Source organism: Excalfactoria chinensis, chromosome 8 (assembly GCF_039878825.1).
Source record: "Excalfactoria chinensis isolate bCotChi1 chromosome 8, bCotChi1.hap2, whole genome shotgun sequence".
Classification (NCBI taxonomy): Eukaryota; Metazoa; Chordata; class Aves; order Galliformes; family Phasianidae; genus Excalfactoria; species Excalfactoria chinensis.
In genome coordinates, this window is record NC_092832.1 from 20,433,007 (window position 1) to 20,450,535 (window position 17,529).

The 17,529-nt window shown below is 39.4% G+C and overlaps 1 protein-coding gene across 1 annotated transcript; it reads right to left on the reverse strand.

The window, feature by feature from the left end:
• Positions 1-458: 458 nt before the first annotated feature.
• STIL (STIL centriolar assembly protein) lies at positions 459-17,447 on the reverse strand. Its single transcript, XM_072343143.1, has 16 exons — positions 17,175-17,447; positions 16,423-16,530; positions 15,362-15,477; positions 15,073-15,260; positions 14,160-14,407; positions 13,367-13,450; positions 13,161-13,247; positions 11,507-11,654; positions 10,301-10,410; positions 9,385-9,499; positions 7,684-8,742; positions 6,844-7,009; positions 6,108-6,333; positions 4,056-4,248; positions 3,222-3,475; positions 459-1,983 (listed from the first exon to the last, which is right to left on the reverse strand). Exons 1-16 carry the CDS (start codon positions 17,204-17,206, stop codon positions 1,155-1,157), a joined length of 3,963 nt encoding a protein of 1,320 aa, XP_072199244.1. The 5' UTR covers positions 17,207-17,447; the 3' UTR covers positions 459-1,154.
• Positions 17,448-17,529: the final 82 nt, after the last annotated feature.

Consider the following 17,529-nt stretch of genomic DNA (forward strand, 5'->3'; position numbering starts at 1 on the left):
GATGCTGGCTGAGCTGTGGCCTTAGGCAGGACTTGCCAAAGGAAGCAGAGCTGTCAGAGCCAGCACTGAGCACCTGGGACTTCCAGCAGGGAAAGAAAGAAAGCACAGACGTGTCTACCATACCTAAGGGGAAAAAAAACCAAGCAGGAGTCAAACTGTTAACAGAAAGGGAACAGTTAATTGATAACTGAATTCCTCAACTTGTGGAGCAGCCCTTTTCCATAATCCCGTAACAGCAATTTCAGTAATAGACCGTAATGCTTTCACAGACTAATCTGTATGTTAATAAGGAACAAAAGTAAAACAATTCCCCCCCCCCCCCCCCCCCTTATTTTTGCTTATCCCACCACCCAAGATTGGAATTGCTGCATACCAGTTGGCAGTGACCCTGTTTGCCATGCTATACAATGACCGGGAGTGGGCAAGTTCTTACATAAAGACTACAAACAACCAAAGGTAGGTTTGTTTGGGTTTCTTTTTAATGAAAACTTGGATCTCTATAAGCAACGTGTAGATTTTAATAAATAGAAAACACCCAGAAAAATAACCACGAGAACGATAAAAGTGCTAATTTGTTCAGTTTCCTCACAAGATTTCATGATACGGTCTGGTACGTCTGCCACCTTGCCTGAAATCAAAGCCATTTTATGCACAGTAAAGCCATGATTACATGGCCCTTCCCACCCAACACAACCCCACACGGCAATCCAAACACTTAAAGCTCCTGGAAATCAGTGCTTTAGTTCCACATTCCGTGCCACACAGGATCTATGGTTTCACAGTTGGCACAAGCAAGTAAAACCCACTGTTTAATAAAAGGTCAATTAAAAAAGCACGTAAAAAACAAGCAGCATCATTACAGCTAAGCAATGAGGACATCTCGGGTTCAAGTCCGTTCACCTTTTAGATACTTCAAAATAATGTTTAACTGTAAACAAAAGTGCAAACGTATTTCCACGCTGAGCAGTGCTGATGCAGACACTTACAAGTGGCTGCTACCAACCCAAATCAAAAGCTCAGCTTTGCAGGTTTTATGTTGCTACAATAAAGTGACCTCATAAAAGATAACGTAATCCTCGGTTTCCTGTAGTCTTTTACAAAAGGGGTCCCGTTTTAGATTTGAACCAGTATCTGCCAGTTATCTCGGGAGATGCTCAGAACAACTTTGGCAGCTGTCTGAGTTGTTTCACATCAAGAATGGTGCCAACAGAATTCACACTGTTTGACTGGCTCAATGTTCCAAGGGCCGGAGCATGCAGATTGCCAGTGAATACCTGAATCTCTCTTCCACCTTTCCTGCCAGGTTGTTCAGTGAATTCGACCTTCCCAGGTAACAATTTGTGCTTTGACTTTAAATCCTTTAAAATCTGAACCGAGTTTTCATTTGCTTGTTCCGCTCTGGGAAGCAAAAATTCATTTGTAATGTTTCTTAATATAGGGCTGTTCGATTCTGGTAGAAGAGCATTAGCACTCAAATCTCTGCTGGGACTTTTCAAATGAATGGGAGTTCCTTCATCAGTTCTTTTGGCTAATTCAGTCCTGTGTTTTAAGCCATCCAACAGAGGGGTGAAGTTCTTGTGCAGCACGCTTTCACTTTCGACAGTGCCAGAATTGCCATCTTGAACACGCAGTTCCTCTTCATCTTCGCTGCTGTCCCCTCCCTGTATCAGTCCATACCGTTTCATGTACTTCTTGGTTGCAAATGACATATTGTTGGGTGAAATCAAGCTAAGACCCACCATGCTCTTTTCCACATTTGAATGCAAGATGTCTTGGAAACAGAACTCGGTAGGAGGATTTTGGCCCGAGCGGCTGAGAGAAAGCCTAGATAACTGATTTTCACTGAGATACTTGAGTGCTATAGCATTTGCTTCCATGCTCAGATCAACTACATTAGGAGTTAAGCCACACATGCTGACATTGGCAAATGACATGTAATTCAGTCCAGGAACCACCGCTTCAGGATTTATGCATGCTAATATGCTGAAATAAAGCATCAAAAAATTAGTTTAAATTTACAGGGAAAGAATTATGCATTTTACAGAATAATCTGATAAATTATTTTGCTCACTGTATTGATTTCTCCTCCTTTCTGAATATTACAGCTCAATCAGACTGCTCAGTGCCAAGGCCAGACGTTCTGCATATACTAAAGAGCATCTCTGCAGCAGGTCACATTGATAGCATTCAAACAGTATCTTGGGAAACTGATGATATCCCCTTCTGATTCGATGCTAACCACAGTTGAGAAGAACCAACCTCCAGCAGATTTCAGAGCTGGCTGTTCACAGCTGATTCGAGCTGTTGACCAACTCTCATTGCTGGATGAGAAGTTACACACCTCTGAGCCTTGGGCTCTGGGTGCTAGCATCTAATCCCAAATTTGTATCTCAATAGAAGATGCAAACCCAGTAACAGAGATATCAAGGACACCTCATCTTTCCCAATGCAAGGTTATAGTTTTTGAAGACATCCTTCAGTAAGAGCCATGTTCACTTGTACGTGTGAAAGCATCTAATGAACTTAAAGTGGAATGGAGAGAAAAGAGCTTAATCTGTACAACTAGAAATAGCTTTTGATAGATAGCTGAAGAGAAGACTCACACTATTCTGCTCAATTCTACTTCTGTTCTTTTGTTAGCTCGTTTCACCAAGGCCCTTTCCCTACCCAGCCACTACAGCCTCCTCCTACTTCAATTCAAAGCATTCACAATCTGAAGCGATTAGGACAGAACCCATTTTCAATATATGTGGAAGTTACGATAACAGTTTCACTTATACTGGTGAAATGCAAGATGTGGTTTAAGAGGTTGTGATAAAAATATCTAATGATTGCTGCTTAATGTCCAGCCTCACAAGCTTGAAAGGTGTCTCTCTGGAATACTCTGACATAGCCCAGAGGACTGAAATTACTCAAGCATTTTTTTCCTAAGGAATTGTGTGCTTACACACACACACACACACACACACACACACAATACTTAAGAATCACCAGATGCTCTAATGGCTAGAGCTACTTCTGTTGCATTAAATTGAGTTTGCTAACAGAGCTCTCACACCTATCTGAAATACCCATAGCATGAGCTAATGTTTCATCTTTGTGTAGGAAATGCAGATCAAGCTACCAAATAATCCCCAGTGGCAGCAAATACAGCCCCTTCTTTGCTCACTAAGTCGATCCCCATTTGTGGCAGGATCTGCTCAAAACAGTCAGTATTTTACCTGGCATTGTCCACTTTGTGCGTATTTCTCTTCATTCTGCTGGGTGATTCAATTGTCACTCCAAGGCTTCTCAGCTGTTTGAGTGTAGCATTAATCACACTCTCTTTATCCGCCACTTCTGTGTCAGTCCCCGAATCCCTTTCTGTTCTATCATCAATACTCTGATACTTCGCACCATTATCATTAACAAATCCTGCTTTCATGGGAAAGTGATCTCGTTCTTCTGCAGACTTTAAGAGATGGTTTACTTGGCCCTAGAAGATAAAAAAGGAGCAGGTAAGAGCCTACAATACCAGAATCATTATATGTAGGAATTGCCATAAAACAATTCTGTTTCAGTTTCAAGCAATTCTTTTGCAGCGTATAACTAAGCTGAGCTAACAGCTTACTATGAGAAATACACCAGACTGATATTCAGCTTAGATACCATCAAGAAGAATAGAAAAACACTGGACTATCTCACATTTCAAGTTGTCTGTAAGCACCTGTTCTTAGTTTAAACATAAAGTACCAAATTAAAGCCTCCATCCTTTAAGAGGCTAGAAGGTGAAGTACAGCGATATTCCAAAGGGTGCTAATTGGGGAAAGCCATCTACTTCTAACTACATAATTAATTTGGCAGTAGATGGTGCTCCCTACATGCACAGAAGAGTGAAGAATGGTCATTTAAACCTCAAAGGAATGACCTGAAAACTGAGAGCTTTTCCATAGCATATAACATATGAACTTGAGAATTGCATACAGTTTTCTGTAATACTAATCCCACATGGTGACTTCAGCAGCGTGTTGTTGCTGTTTCCGCGCAGTATAGAATAGCATATTTAAATTAATTACCAGCAAATCCTGGTAAAGTTTCTGATCATCTGATGGATGCCGGGGCTGCAAGGAGATGGCTGGCTCCAGGTTTTGCTCACTTGTTGCTACCACGTGGTTGCTGGCTCCCTCTGTTGGTTCTTCCTGTAAGCACACACTAGCACTTTCCTCTAAGGATGAACTGTGAGCAAGTGCTTGGGGGACATTTCCAGTTCTGAAAGAGACCATTGACATAACTAGATGTTTCCTTAAAGAGAAGATATCACTCCTGGTGTCCTATTGTGAGCACCAGAAGAGAAGACAGAGTATTGGAAATAGAATCTAGCACTCCTTGATTTCTTTTCTGCCTAAGACTTTGAAAGAAAGCGATTGCAGCAAGGAGCCTTTTTGAGGACTGAAGAAGCAGCTTCCAGAGTAACATTATGAAAGTCTCATTGTTCTTCCAAAAGACTGCAGTGGCTTCTCTGGATTAGTCAAAACAGGATGATGACACTTAACCTCAAAGCAGATTAAACAACCCATTAAAAAAAACTCTACTAGTCTTCAGTATTTTCATGGGCACTTTAGGAGCAATGTGTTTTCTACACGTTCTCAGCATGACTTTATTTATTTTAAACCAAAGCAAATAACTGGTAACAAAATCGCTGGGGTAGTTTAAAGCCCACATTAGAACTTCTCAAAGACACTGTTAATAGTGCGTACATATTCAGCACACACAGAATATGAATGAATTGCAAACAAACCCATAGCTGAAATATTTCTCCCCAGCAACTGTGAAGGAAAAATCATAATTTACCCTTTTTATTTAAAAACCCTGGGATAGATATTCTAGAATGAGTGACAACGCATCCTCACTCCGTAGCTGGCATTTGCATCTCTTAAACCTTCTGAGATCAGATACATCAATAGTACCATCATCCCAAAGAGATTGTTAAGCGACCCTCCTTCCCCTTCCAGTCCCTCCTCAAGAGACAAGTGTAAGATAAGAGAATTTCAGAACCCAACTGATCAATTGCCTGCGTTGAAAGCGATAAGATTCAAATCATGTGACATGCTAGATAGTCAATGTAGGTTATCAGTTACTGCTATATTAACAATTATTCGTCATTCCCAAAAGTATCTCCTTCCTCTTCAGAGGAATCCGAGCAATGCTGCATGTTCTCATTATAAGACACTTGCACAACTGCTTCACAAGTTTATGAATCCAAATTGAAGAGAACCATAAGGTTGCATTTCTTTAAAGTAGGACATTCAAAAGACTTGTTTTTAATCAGTAACACTTACAGTAACTGTATGTTTGTAGATAAAATTGTAATCAAGGGCTATGAATATTTAAATCCTACCTTAATTGTAATCCATCTTTCACAATATTTTTATATACCTATTTTAACTGGAAGGATATTTCACCTTCTTTGTTTTTTTTAGATAATCTAATATTCCCTGAGCATTAAATACCAAATTGTTGAGCTATTCCATACATAAAAGTAACATTGATTCAGTAGATAACTAAATCTTTTTGAAGTTTCTTCCCAAATTAGACAGATTTGTTACTATAACATGAGGAATCTGACCATAAAACAGTGAGATAACAGCAAAGTTGGCACCTGCATACACAATGTAATTAGGTGTAAAGGAATTCAGGAGGCATTCATATAACCAGAAACTTTTTGTCTTAAACCCCCCCAAGAATTGAAAAGGTTTGGAATGTTGCAAAGGAAAACAAACAGCTACAGCAGTGTCCCCTTTCTGCTCAGAAGTTAAGGTGAGAAAGGGAATGCTGCCAGCACTATACATGCTTTTCCAAATTAAAGGCTTCTGCCATCAGCTGCTGCTGATAGGTAAGTAGCTAAATGTGCCTGACTGATAAATGCAAGCTCTAAAGACAGCTGCATTTTGGCAAGCAGCGCAATTCAAAGCATAATCAAAAAACAAAGGGGAAGAACATAACTGAAGTCAGGTGATTATTTATAATTCCTGAGGAAAAGGGAAAAAAAAAAAAGAATTACAAAGAGGTTGTAGCTTCTGAAAGGCAGTTTCAGCTCATGTGAACACCAGATATTTCTAGTTACTTACTGGAGAGTATTCTGATGAGTTCCTTCTTCCACAAGACGAATACTGTCTACAAAGCTGGGCATGTCAACAACTTTTAAGGAAGAAGCAATACTAGTGTTACTTGCATCTTGTTCAGCGCTAATTGAAATGCTTATATCTTCCTTGGAAATCTCTGCATCTTCTTTCTTTCCCTGTGGTACAGTGTCATCCTGTTTTTCTGAGGATGTATTCCAAAATAAGCTGGCACCTAGAAGAGAAATTTAACCATTTAGGAAAGCTATTGGTATCTTTGAGACCCTTTGGTATTGTAAAGATAGAGCAATTATGTGCTTGCATTCATCTTTTTTTCCCCACCAAGGGCTGCAAAAACACCAAGTGCTACTGTTTGAGTGCTACTTTAAGAAGTATGCTCACAATAAATATATTTAAGATCATCAGATAAGGTAGTAGCTATTTCTTTTCAAAATAGTGCATTAAAAAAAGTGTCTGTTTTTAAACAATTAAAGTGTCCCTTTTAAACAATTAAAAACACAAGACATTGCTAAAGCTATCAGAAAAATAACTCTTCCAGTGATGGAAACTGCTACCATTGCAGCCTAAACTCACAAATAACACTCAGAACTCAGCTGGTGTTGGTACTGAGGTGCATGTTTGTGAACATTCAGCATTTCTGCAGTATGTTCCCTCTCCATACAATCAAATTCACAGAAGCATTCATAAAGTGATGACTGCTTTTTCTTAAGGAATGACATTCTACCTGTGCTCACAGCAATGCTCACACTTTCCCTCACGGGTAAGCCTGGTGAGGACTGTGTTTCCATAGTAACTGGTTCCCCTTGCTTCTCAGGCTGCAGAGCACTGCTAGTTGTGGCTGCTTCAGAGGAACAAGCCTGGTGAGCCTGAGCTTCCAATAAGCGCTGGATCTGTAATGGTTATCAGAATGGTGTAATTTGTACAGTGAAATATAATGTATAATAGGCAGAAGCTAATTAAGTTTGTATCCTTTGAGATCTGGACTCAAATCCAGAATGCACTGCCTCAGAAGTCTCATAACGTTCCATTCTCAGCAGTGCATGGTGACAGAGCTACCAAATAAGAGGTTTTGTGCACACTGGCACAATCCTGCAGACCTGGTGCAAATAACTTAATTTTTTTTAGCAAGAACCTCAACAGTTTAAGAAGCTGCAGACTCGAAGATGGACAAAATAACTCATAAGAACGCTCTGTACTTCACCTGTATGTTTACATTAATTCCAGTCTCTAGTCTGCATATACTGACAAACAGTCATTTACTTTTTCTTCTTTTAAACACTGAAAAGCAACTATATAGAAGGCATATCAGTTTGCATTATAGAACAGTCTGCTGAAAGAGAAATCTTCACATTACATTTGTTGCTATAATTCCGTAAAGTTTAACTAGGGAAGAATCAAAAAGTTTGTTTTGAGCAACATCAATGAGCAGAGCTAATTCCATCCCCAGATTGGACTAGGTATGATAGACTTTCTCTTCCTTGTGACATTTGGTTTATTCCTTTGACAGGGAAGTATCAAAACAGTCACTAATAGGGCAGTGGAGAGAGAAGGCATTTCAACAAACCTGAGCTTGAAGTAATTTGAGTTGTCTGTCTTGTTCTGTAAGAACCCGGTAAGCATCTGGAGATAATCCCATCATCCCGTTATCTGATCCTGCTGTGGAAGCAGGCGTGTGCCAACAAGGTGAGTGAGCACCACAGCACTGGGGACTAGAGGGGCTTGCACTTGAAGGCAGTCTTATTCCAGGTGACAAGCTGTTTTCAAGAGAACAGCTCCCCATTTTGCCATGATACCCCATACTTATAGGGCTACTTGTTGTATAATTGCAGCAAATATTTGGACAAATGGTATTCTGGTGGAACACTGTGCATGGGTTCTGTTGAGCAATCTCTGATTGGACTTCTGTTCCATGCTTGGAATTCATTTCACCAATCCCTTGCCATGAGTTTATTGAATTATATTGGACTGAAGCAGGAAACTGACAGTTGCAAGCACTGGCTGGACAGCAAGGTGGAACATGAACTGGCACCTGCAGTTCAGGTGGTTTTCTGCAGCTCTGCAGTGAAAAAGTAGAGGAGTTGTAGAGAACTGGCTGTGTAACAGCAGGAAGCTGCCTGGTGTTGGATACTGAGGTATTTCTAACCGGGGGCTCTCCCTGCTGTGCAGCTCCCTCAGGATTTAGCACAAGCCTTTGTGGTGGCCTTCTGGGTTGATGCACAGATGTATCTGGCGAAGGCCCACTACAAGGGGTAGAAGGAGAAGAAGATCCAGAACTTTTTCTTGATTGTGGACAAGATTTCTTACAGCGCAACTGTTGCTGTACTAGAGGAGCCTGCTTTCCCCAGGAAGACCTCAAAGTTGGAGTTTTTTGGCTTAAGTGGTTTGGTAATTGCCTCAAAGAAGGATCTCCCATATTAGCAGAAAAGTTTTGTTTGTCTTCAGAGCACTGGGTGGGGTAATACACAGATTCTAAGTAGCATTTCTTTTTAACAAATTGATGTAATGCTTGAGGAAGACTTTTAGCATTTGAGGTCCCTGCAGACTTAGGCAATTGTCCCGATTCCACGAAGCTCCCATCCAAAACAAGGGACAGTTCAGGAACTGATGGAAAGATCTTGGTAACCTGAAGGTAATTACATAACCAAGTTAAAGTTTTCTCTAAAATACCATTCTTCTGCACTTCACAAGCAGAATTTCCTAGTATTTGTGCAAGATATTGTTTCCATTCAAAACTGCATGACTGTTACCAACTCCAAAATAGCTATCTAAGGAATACATTTTTAATGACTGAAGAGTCCAGACATACAAAAAGGAGAAAAATCTATAGGATTAGTCTTAAAGTACTGCTTCCATATGGGCTTAATAGCTGTATCTACCAAACAAAAGCCTTCTCAGCTTGGAGTGCAAGGCTACACATCCCCTCTTACCATTCTTAGCCCCAGCATCACCCTTGTGGATTATCAAATACACTGTTACAGGTATTATTCCTTTATACTTTCACGTGCTTCAGCAAAAACAAACAAACCCACCAAGATAAACTAGCAGATAATCTTTTCCCAAATGCTAGCATATGCAGGAATTAAAGTGCCTATAATCTCAGCACAAAAGCAGCTGACTAGAGACAGGAGCTGGGACTCTTAGTCCACTTCAGTTCTGTTTCTGTTGTATTTTGAGAAAGAAGCTCTCACCCCCTTACAATTAGCTTTGCTGCTTCAGTTATCACATCTTCTCAGATCCTAGAAGCCTAGAGACATTATTTAGTTACCTGTTGACTCACTGGGTGAGGACTTGGAATCGGCCTTGGGGATAAATCTTCATCTTCTACACCAGAGTCGTGATCACTTGCTGACAGCTTACCAGGTGAACAACCATGAGGAGGGCTAAAACAACATTAGTCAAACTAAAAACTTCTTCTTGTCAGATTGGGCAGCAGTAATATAGACCTTCACATCTTTCACTGTGCAGTCTACAGTGAAATATCAGCATCATTTTTTTCAATAATAAGCAGTTATACATCTCCCTGGTTAGCCAGAAAGTTCATACGGCAAACAGCTCTAAGACCAAACAATGAAAATACAAATGCCATTTTGGGGCAATAAATACACTAATACTCTTCTCTCCACATCCCGATACATACAGATCTTTTAAGAGCCATTCTAACAGAGAAGCATGATTTTTGTTAGGAAGATGGGAAGTGCTAAAATAACGATTGTGACATTGTTTAAAGAATAAAGACAATAAGGACCATCTTTCAGCCCTAGATAAAAGTTGATGGATAAGTCAGGTTCTCCAAAATCCCTAAGTTTCAACTTATTCAAGTCTCAGCTCTGAAAAGTCAGAAGAAAACAGATTTTTACCAGTATAAGCACATTTCAGAGATTGAAGCCAAAGGACTTCAAGATCCATCAGTAAAGAAGCCTCATCAGAAACATCTGATGTACTAATTACAACCACCAGCATCAAGAGTAGAATTACTAGTACTTTCTCTAGCAACGGAGAAAAGGTTTGACCATCTTGCTTCAATGTGAACTCTAAGAATAAGCACAAACCCATTCAGATTTTAATGCAAAATCACCACTACAGTCAGAGCTGCCTAACAGCCTACACAGAAGATGTAGAAATAAAAATCAGATTCAATAGATATTTGATTTTTGTGCATAAATGACATCCAAAAGATTTACCTTTTAATAGGAAGTTTCTTGCAGATCCTGCTGAAGAACTCTGTTTCTGCATTTTGTGTCTCTGCGCTCAACACAAACTGAATAGGGCTCTTGTCTGAAGGTTCAACATTCTGAAATGAAGTTTTTTGTACTCATGAAGCATGCCAACGTCAACTTCTGATAACCAAGATACTGCTCCCAAAGAAATAGTTTCAGGGAAGTTTGTAACTGATTATTTGTTGCTTGTTCTTTTCTTGCAATTCTCAATTCTTTCACCACTACAAGTAGGCAGGCTTCCTTTCCTGTTTAACCCTGTTCCTCTTGCTACTCTGTAAACTAGTTGGCCTAATTATAGCCATGAGCAGATGCTTCCTTGTTGTAACTGCTTAGACAGTCTTGCATAAGCCTTCCTCATCATAGGAAACAACAACTGTTCCTATACTGATTCACACACAGCTGGGAACAGAAGGAAGCCTCACTGTCTTCAGAAAGCTTTTTCTTGAGAAAGAGCAGAGCATAACAGCACAGGTCACATTACCCTGTGCGTTTCTTTACCAGAGCATGCATTGAACAAATGTTCAATTTCAGATTCTGCATTTTCCCAGGAAAACATTTAAGGAACAGATTTTCTAGGATTTCCTCAAGCCCTTTGAGTACTTACCAGGTACTGTATTAAATTCTTTCAGAAAGTTACCTTGCACATACAAAATTCCTCCTGCTTTGTTACTGAAGCACAGCAAGAACTCTGCAAGTTACCAACCACTGAATGTCATTTTACATTCAACTCTGAACAAAGTATAACTAGCCAGGCTTTGCTCTTCAGAAAGCAAATACAAATATGCATCACCCATAGCAGTTGACAGAAGTTTTCAGCATGGACACAGCACACTAGATTAATGAATGCTATAGGAAATAATCTCTGCTCATAAAGCCAAAAGGTCACTTTAAAAGAACAAGCACTACTAAACACTGCATTTTACAAAGCAGATTCTTAAGTACTACTAGTAAAGTCAGCAGGTGCTGATTTTAGAGGTTCTCTCCCACTTTGATACATGCTCATCTTACAATTAAAACATTGCCAAAACAGAAATCAGTTACATTAAATAGTTCTCATTTTTAAACATTGCGGTTTCATTTGAGTCATATTATTTGCCTCCTTTAAATATTTAAACTAACAGTATTTTTATTTTTAACTACAGTGATGCAGTCAGTAATTAAGCCACTTACTTTAAAGAGGTGTACTGTTTCGTTGCAAGTTAAGAGCTGGAACCCTAATTCAGTCTGCTCTCTGCAAGGGCCACATTCATAAAACTCTGGTTCTTTATGCGTCAATGAATAAAGCACAATAAGAAAACTCCCAGATTCTGAGAAAACCCTAAAATAGAAAAAAAAACACATCTTAAAAAAAAAAAAACAAACCAAAACCAGGAAGAAGGCCATTAGCTTCTCAGTATATAGGACAAGTTATCACACAACTTATCAGATTGGTCACTTGCTGCATTCTGAGTAGCACCGAGCTATTTATAGGTAGAGCAAAGAGACTTGTGACTGATGCCATATGGAAGAATCAAAGCAAAGCGCAGAAATGGTGGGTATAATTTTTCTGCTTTCTAGCTCCTTTGGGATCACTTAGTACTTCTAATTACTGAAGGACTTCAGTAATTGCATAGAAGAAAACACTGTGAAAATGATATTTGTTACTCAACAGTGTTCAAAAAACACTCATGAGGGTTAAAAGCAGATATCTGAAGAAAAATTATACTAAGTTTTTTTTACACAGGTAGAAAATAGTGAATTTACAGCAGCCAGCAGTAACACAGGAGTCCAAGCAAGGATAGAGAAAACAAACTGCACTTACAGGGAATCATATGACTACTTTCATACTTCTTTCTTATTTTATTTCTGCTTGTGATAGAGAAAGCAGTAAGAATAAGACACTTGAAAAGCACATTCAGACAGAACTTCAAAATGATTCTTACAACTTAAGAGTTGAAGACGGATGACGTAAAGATTAAGCAGTTAGTCTGTAAATGTTAATTTTCTTTGCCTGATTTATCAAATCAACTTAATTCACTTGTAGGATAAAAATCACAGAAAGTTAATGAAAGTCAAGCATCTAACTTGGCTACACAAATCTAATCATCTAATTGGGCTCTTATCTGCATCTGTGTGTATTTAAATTGCTTAAGGAAAAAGTCTGTTCAGTAATTACAAACATCTGTTCACCAAATGTGTTTTCATTTAATAATTGAAAAGCAAGTATGATTGAGCATAAAAAAAATCCTTATGCATACAGCATATTTTAGGTTTATTTACTAGGAGAACATTTTAAAACTGTAAAGATCTGAACTCCCCTGCAGCTTCTGTAGAAACTGAGCTTGGCAAATATTATAGGTTAGAAGAAATAGAAAGTGAGAAATGATTATTTACTAATGCCACGATGGAAAAAAAAAAAAAAAAAGCAAAAAAATTACAGAAATTGAATACTTAGCAAGAAGTCATTGGTTAGATACAGCCAGGGAAAAACCACATACCAAAAATCAAACAGAAGAAAACTAAAACCCTACCTCTGTTTAAATGTTTTCTGCCAATACTTATTTAAGCTTACAAAAACAATGCAGTGACCTTCATGATATTAATATTTACCTTCTTCTGTCTTTGGGCTGTCTAACCCAGCTTGCTAACAATTATTAGTTTCCAGAAGATTTGTGAGGCATAAGTCAAAACCAGGAACAACAAAAACAGACAGACCCAACTCCTATGCAGCATCAATCAGATACTCTCAAATACCCTTGAACAGAGCTCATGCTGTCATGCTTTCTGGGGAGGACACATTTATAGGTAGCCAGTAATTTATGTTTTGTAGATAAAAGTGACTTGCCTTTCTTGAATTGAAGAACTGAATAGATATCGCAGGCAACAGGCCCAGACTTGAGGACTATAGATATGAGTAACTCCACTCATCCAACTAAAGTAAGAAGAAATATCTAATTAGAGATCATTACATCACCAGGTTTCCACTATGTATTTCATCATTTACTTCTTAAATCACTAAGAGTATTTATCTATACAGAGACAGATACTTACACACCAACTAATGGCAGAGCATATGCCTTTGGATCAGACTCAAGCAGCAAAAGTAGCTTTCGTGTCTGGTCCATAGTAAGGTAGCTGAAACAAAAAAAAGATTTTTTTTTCTTCAATATTTCTTTTTTAAGTAAAAAAAAAATAATCCTAAAATCCTAAAGAGACAAATTAAAGTTTATAAAGTACCGAAAGAAAAAAGGTTGGGGGAAAAAAGGATCAAAACCATTCTTTTTCTTTATCTACTGCTTTTCACCAAAGCCCCGTGCATCAAAGAATTGTCAAGCACAACCCTTGCTTAATATTCTTTGACTAGCAATGAATCCAGAAGGGCAAGTTGAATTAAATCTAGTGGCAAGTCATAGTAAATTTAAAGAATAACTTTCAGGAATGCATTCACAGTATTCAGTTGCTCCATAAACACGATTAAAAGAAAAAGCTTTTCTCACATTTACCTGATGCTCATTTTAGGGCCAGCGCTGAAATTGTTTAAACAACTGAATGCTGTTTATAGTTGTTTTGTTAACTAAGTGCACCTCAGCCTGCCCCAGCAGGAAGGTCCTCCTGAAGACAAAAACCAGCTTGTTCAATAGAATCTCCAAGACTTTTTTTTCTTGACCCTGTTTCCTGTTTAAAATGTCTTACATTTTTCTAGGTACTAGAAGTTATGTCCTTTAAGTGTCAGTTGTTTTATTAAAAAGGAAAGCACTCCAATCTCCACCTCCCTTTTTTAAGGAACACAACATACTGGCAGACCAGTTAAGGAGCTTGAGCATTATCATGATCCTTTACTTACCCACACTTACACGTTCCTTGAACTTGTGCAATATTCATAGGGCTGTTCAAATTCCTTGCTAGGGCTGTGGGAATAATTGGGACAGGCTTCACTGGTGTGTATTCCAAAATATTTGCTGCTGTAACAGAAGCCCAGTGAAAACTAAAATTTAGGTTATCCAGGTTTTCTGTGTAAACAATGTGAGCTCTGACAGAGAGCAGTTTAGAAAGATCCAATGAGTCTTTACTGCACAGGCTGTCCTGCAGATCCTAGAAGTAGGGAATAGAGAAAGAAGTTAAAGAATGAAGTTGTCTTCATAGTACTACTACAATTCAGTTATTATTACAGTGGGAACTCAAATTATTCATTATAGCTTGTACTGCAGTAGGTGCCATATAAATGAAACCTATTAAGTCACGTTTCCAAAGCTCCCAGCTATACTAAATACAATGAGTAATAATGTAAAACGTGTTTGAAATTAAACTACGCAGCTATTATGTTCAGAAACCCAAGGTTACTTGGATTGTATGAAAATTAATGAGATCATAACAGGTGACTAGAATCTCAAAGTGAGCTGTTAGTTAAAATACACGTTTCTTGAAAACATGTGGATATATCATCCTAAGGAAAACGTAAAGTAAGCATTACTGGTATTATAATATATAAATACCTATTTTTGTGCATGTATCACAACAATAAGTACAGAAAAATAATTAATGAAATTTATGGTGCATATACTAGACTATTCGTCCATGGGGTCCAGATGAGACGTATTTCAGATGTAAGTATTAGCCTATAGAGACTTAGCATGTTTCCTTGCATGGCACTCGCCCAGCAATGGCTTTTATGAATTGCTATGTAAACACTGCAACTCACTCATAGATTGCAAAGGAAAAGCTGTTCTTTCTTGTTTTAGCAGCCAGCAGCCACCAACCTTGAAAGCCAAGCTGATGTCTTCAGCACTGTGCACTATAATGCTATCGGAAGAAGGTCCCCACGCATTAACTGTACATGCAATCAAGAAGTCTCCAGGAAGAGATGCAGTTGGAACCTTGCCCGATCCGCTGGCAACTTCTCGACCAGGATCAAACCGGTCTATTGTTAACGTTACGCCTTCCCCATCTTTAAAAGAAATAATGTTAGCGTCCAAGAACAACAACTCATGCTCCTTAATAAAGGCTTATTCAACCTCTATTGTCTGTGTATCTGATATTTAAAGTTACCTTCATCTACTGTGAGAGTACCAAGCAAAAAACAGGCAAATGACTTTTTGTCGCTCTGCTTAGCATGGCGATAGGCAAGTCGCAAGGGTTTCTCCATCATAGCCACTTTTGGATTTCTAAAGAGACAATAAGCAAGTTTAAGATCCAAATTACTTTCAATGCATCTTATTGCAATAACTTCCTGATTTTTATCATCTTTTAATTTGAAAATAACAAGAAGCCTTAAACAACAAAGCGATAAAGTTAGTACCTTGTACAATACTCTTAAATGTTATCTTACATTCTGTGCAACATGCCATTGATCCACATTCAAGAAGAACCTATTTTAATTGGAGCAGAACTGTATGATTACCCCAACACTTGTTTGCTGGGCTAGTCAAGCGAACATTAGAGTTCTTTTCCAGGGAGATTAAACAAGAAGAAGAGCTTTTCAGCTGGAGGGCAACATTGTTGCAAGAACTAGAGACGAACAAGTGAATTATTTTAGTACCAGAAGTGAATTATTTTAGTACCTGTTAGAAACACTAAGACCAAAACACAGAACCTCCAAGGAGTTTCATAAACCAAAAGAGTAGAGTAAGTCACAGTGCATAACTAATTTTGAGCCCATATTCTCTCATTTTAGCACAATATTTAATGGGGATTCCAATAGCAGGAGCAGTATTGTGGGCTCAGTGATGTAGGAATGTAAGTCAGGCAAAGAATTACATAAATAAAATGACTATTCAATAAACAAAAAAGTAAGAAATTTGGAATCTTGGTTAGTAAATATATCAGCATTATTTTAGCTCAGCACAGCAATTCTGAGTTGGAGAAAGTTCAGTGTTCCAAGTGAAGCTATAGGTTTACACAGGTAGCAATTATGGTGTATATTCTACCTGCTCAATAATGTAATGAGCTCATAAATAAACAAAAGTAACCCATTTTAAACTTTGTGGAGGCATTAATTTAAAATCAAGAAGCATTGCGTGTGTCTTGGCAATCTGACCTGTGTGTAAGGGCTGCTTTGGATCACAATTTATATTGTTAGCTGCCTTAAAAAAAAGAAAGGCTATCCTTACCTGTAATAGGCAATATGTGAACCAATGACATCACCCACGGGAACTGGGTCCCAAAGCGCATACTTTGACAAGGGGAAACTGAAAGGCACCATCCTATCAGGAACAAGCCTGGGATAAAGATGGTAGAGAAGAAAATAAGGTAGTACGTTCAATATTCAAATAACATTTGTCAGGAGGAGCAAAAAAAGTAACTCAATAAGAAAAACAACCAAGTGGATGCATGAACCTCTTTAAAGTCTGGGCCAATAGAACATAAGCATTGTGCCTGTGAAGCTGTCAAGGCAGATGTGGGTGAAGAGGCAAAGCTGTGCTAGGTACAACATGGGCAAGGAAAGGGATTAGAAACTCCCAATGTACACACATACAAAGATCACAATTTAGCAAGTTTAACACCCACATGGCTTATCGTTTAAAGGCAGCATTTAAACGTGGTAGGCTTCAGAAACAAAGCACTTCAGAAAGGCCGAGGACACCACCACATAAGGACGCAAACGGATTCACACAAGCAGTAGCATCTTTGTTACGAGGTGCCTAACCGACTGCACTAACTCTTACGTACTACACAGAAACCGTGACGGCCTGCAGCAGGTATCTCACTGCTGTTTAACAAACAAACAAGAACTTCCTTGGGAGGCACTAGAAATCTCAGGCCTGCCTCAGGAAGGAGCTCCCCCCGCCTCTCTCCTTAACTGATTCCCGTGGAATCCCCGCCGCTCTCAAGGAGAACTGACGGATCCTCCCCGAGTCGTTACCTCGGATCCGCTGCAGGCAGCACGGGCTCCATGCAATGTGCTGCCTCCCGGACGCGGTACCGGCCCGGCCCAACCAGCAGTCAGAAGGGTCCAGGAGTGGCCCCGAGGCCGCACCGCCGAAGGCGAACGCTCCGCTCCCCGCCTCACCTCCCGCCACTCACACAAACCCCCCGCTCCGCACCGCCAACCAATCACAAGTCACAACTAGACGTTCTCCCGCCCCCACCGTTCACTCCAAGCCAATCGGAGCGCGGCAGGATGACTCTCTCTACCAATCGGAGCACACCCCGGGGAACCAACCGCCAGCGCGCGCGCAGGGGGGGTTTAAAAACGGCCCCATTCTAATAAACGGTCC

Excerpts from the sequence above, each read along its gene's own strand:
- STIL (XM_072343143.1), bottom strand. The coding sequence starts at position 17,206 with ATGGAGCCCGTGCTGCCTGCAGCGGATCCGAG. Across the intron at positions 14,408-15,072 it reads ACATCAGCTTGGCTTTCAAG|GATCTGCAGGACAGCCTGTG; the intron begins GTTGGTGGCTGC and ends CCCTACTTCTAG. Across the intron at positions 8,743-9,384 it reads CTCACCCAGTGAGTCAACAG|GTTACCAAGATCTTTCCATC; the intron begins GTAACTAAATAA and ends AATTACCTTCAG.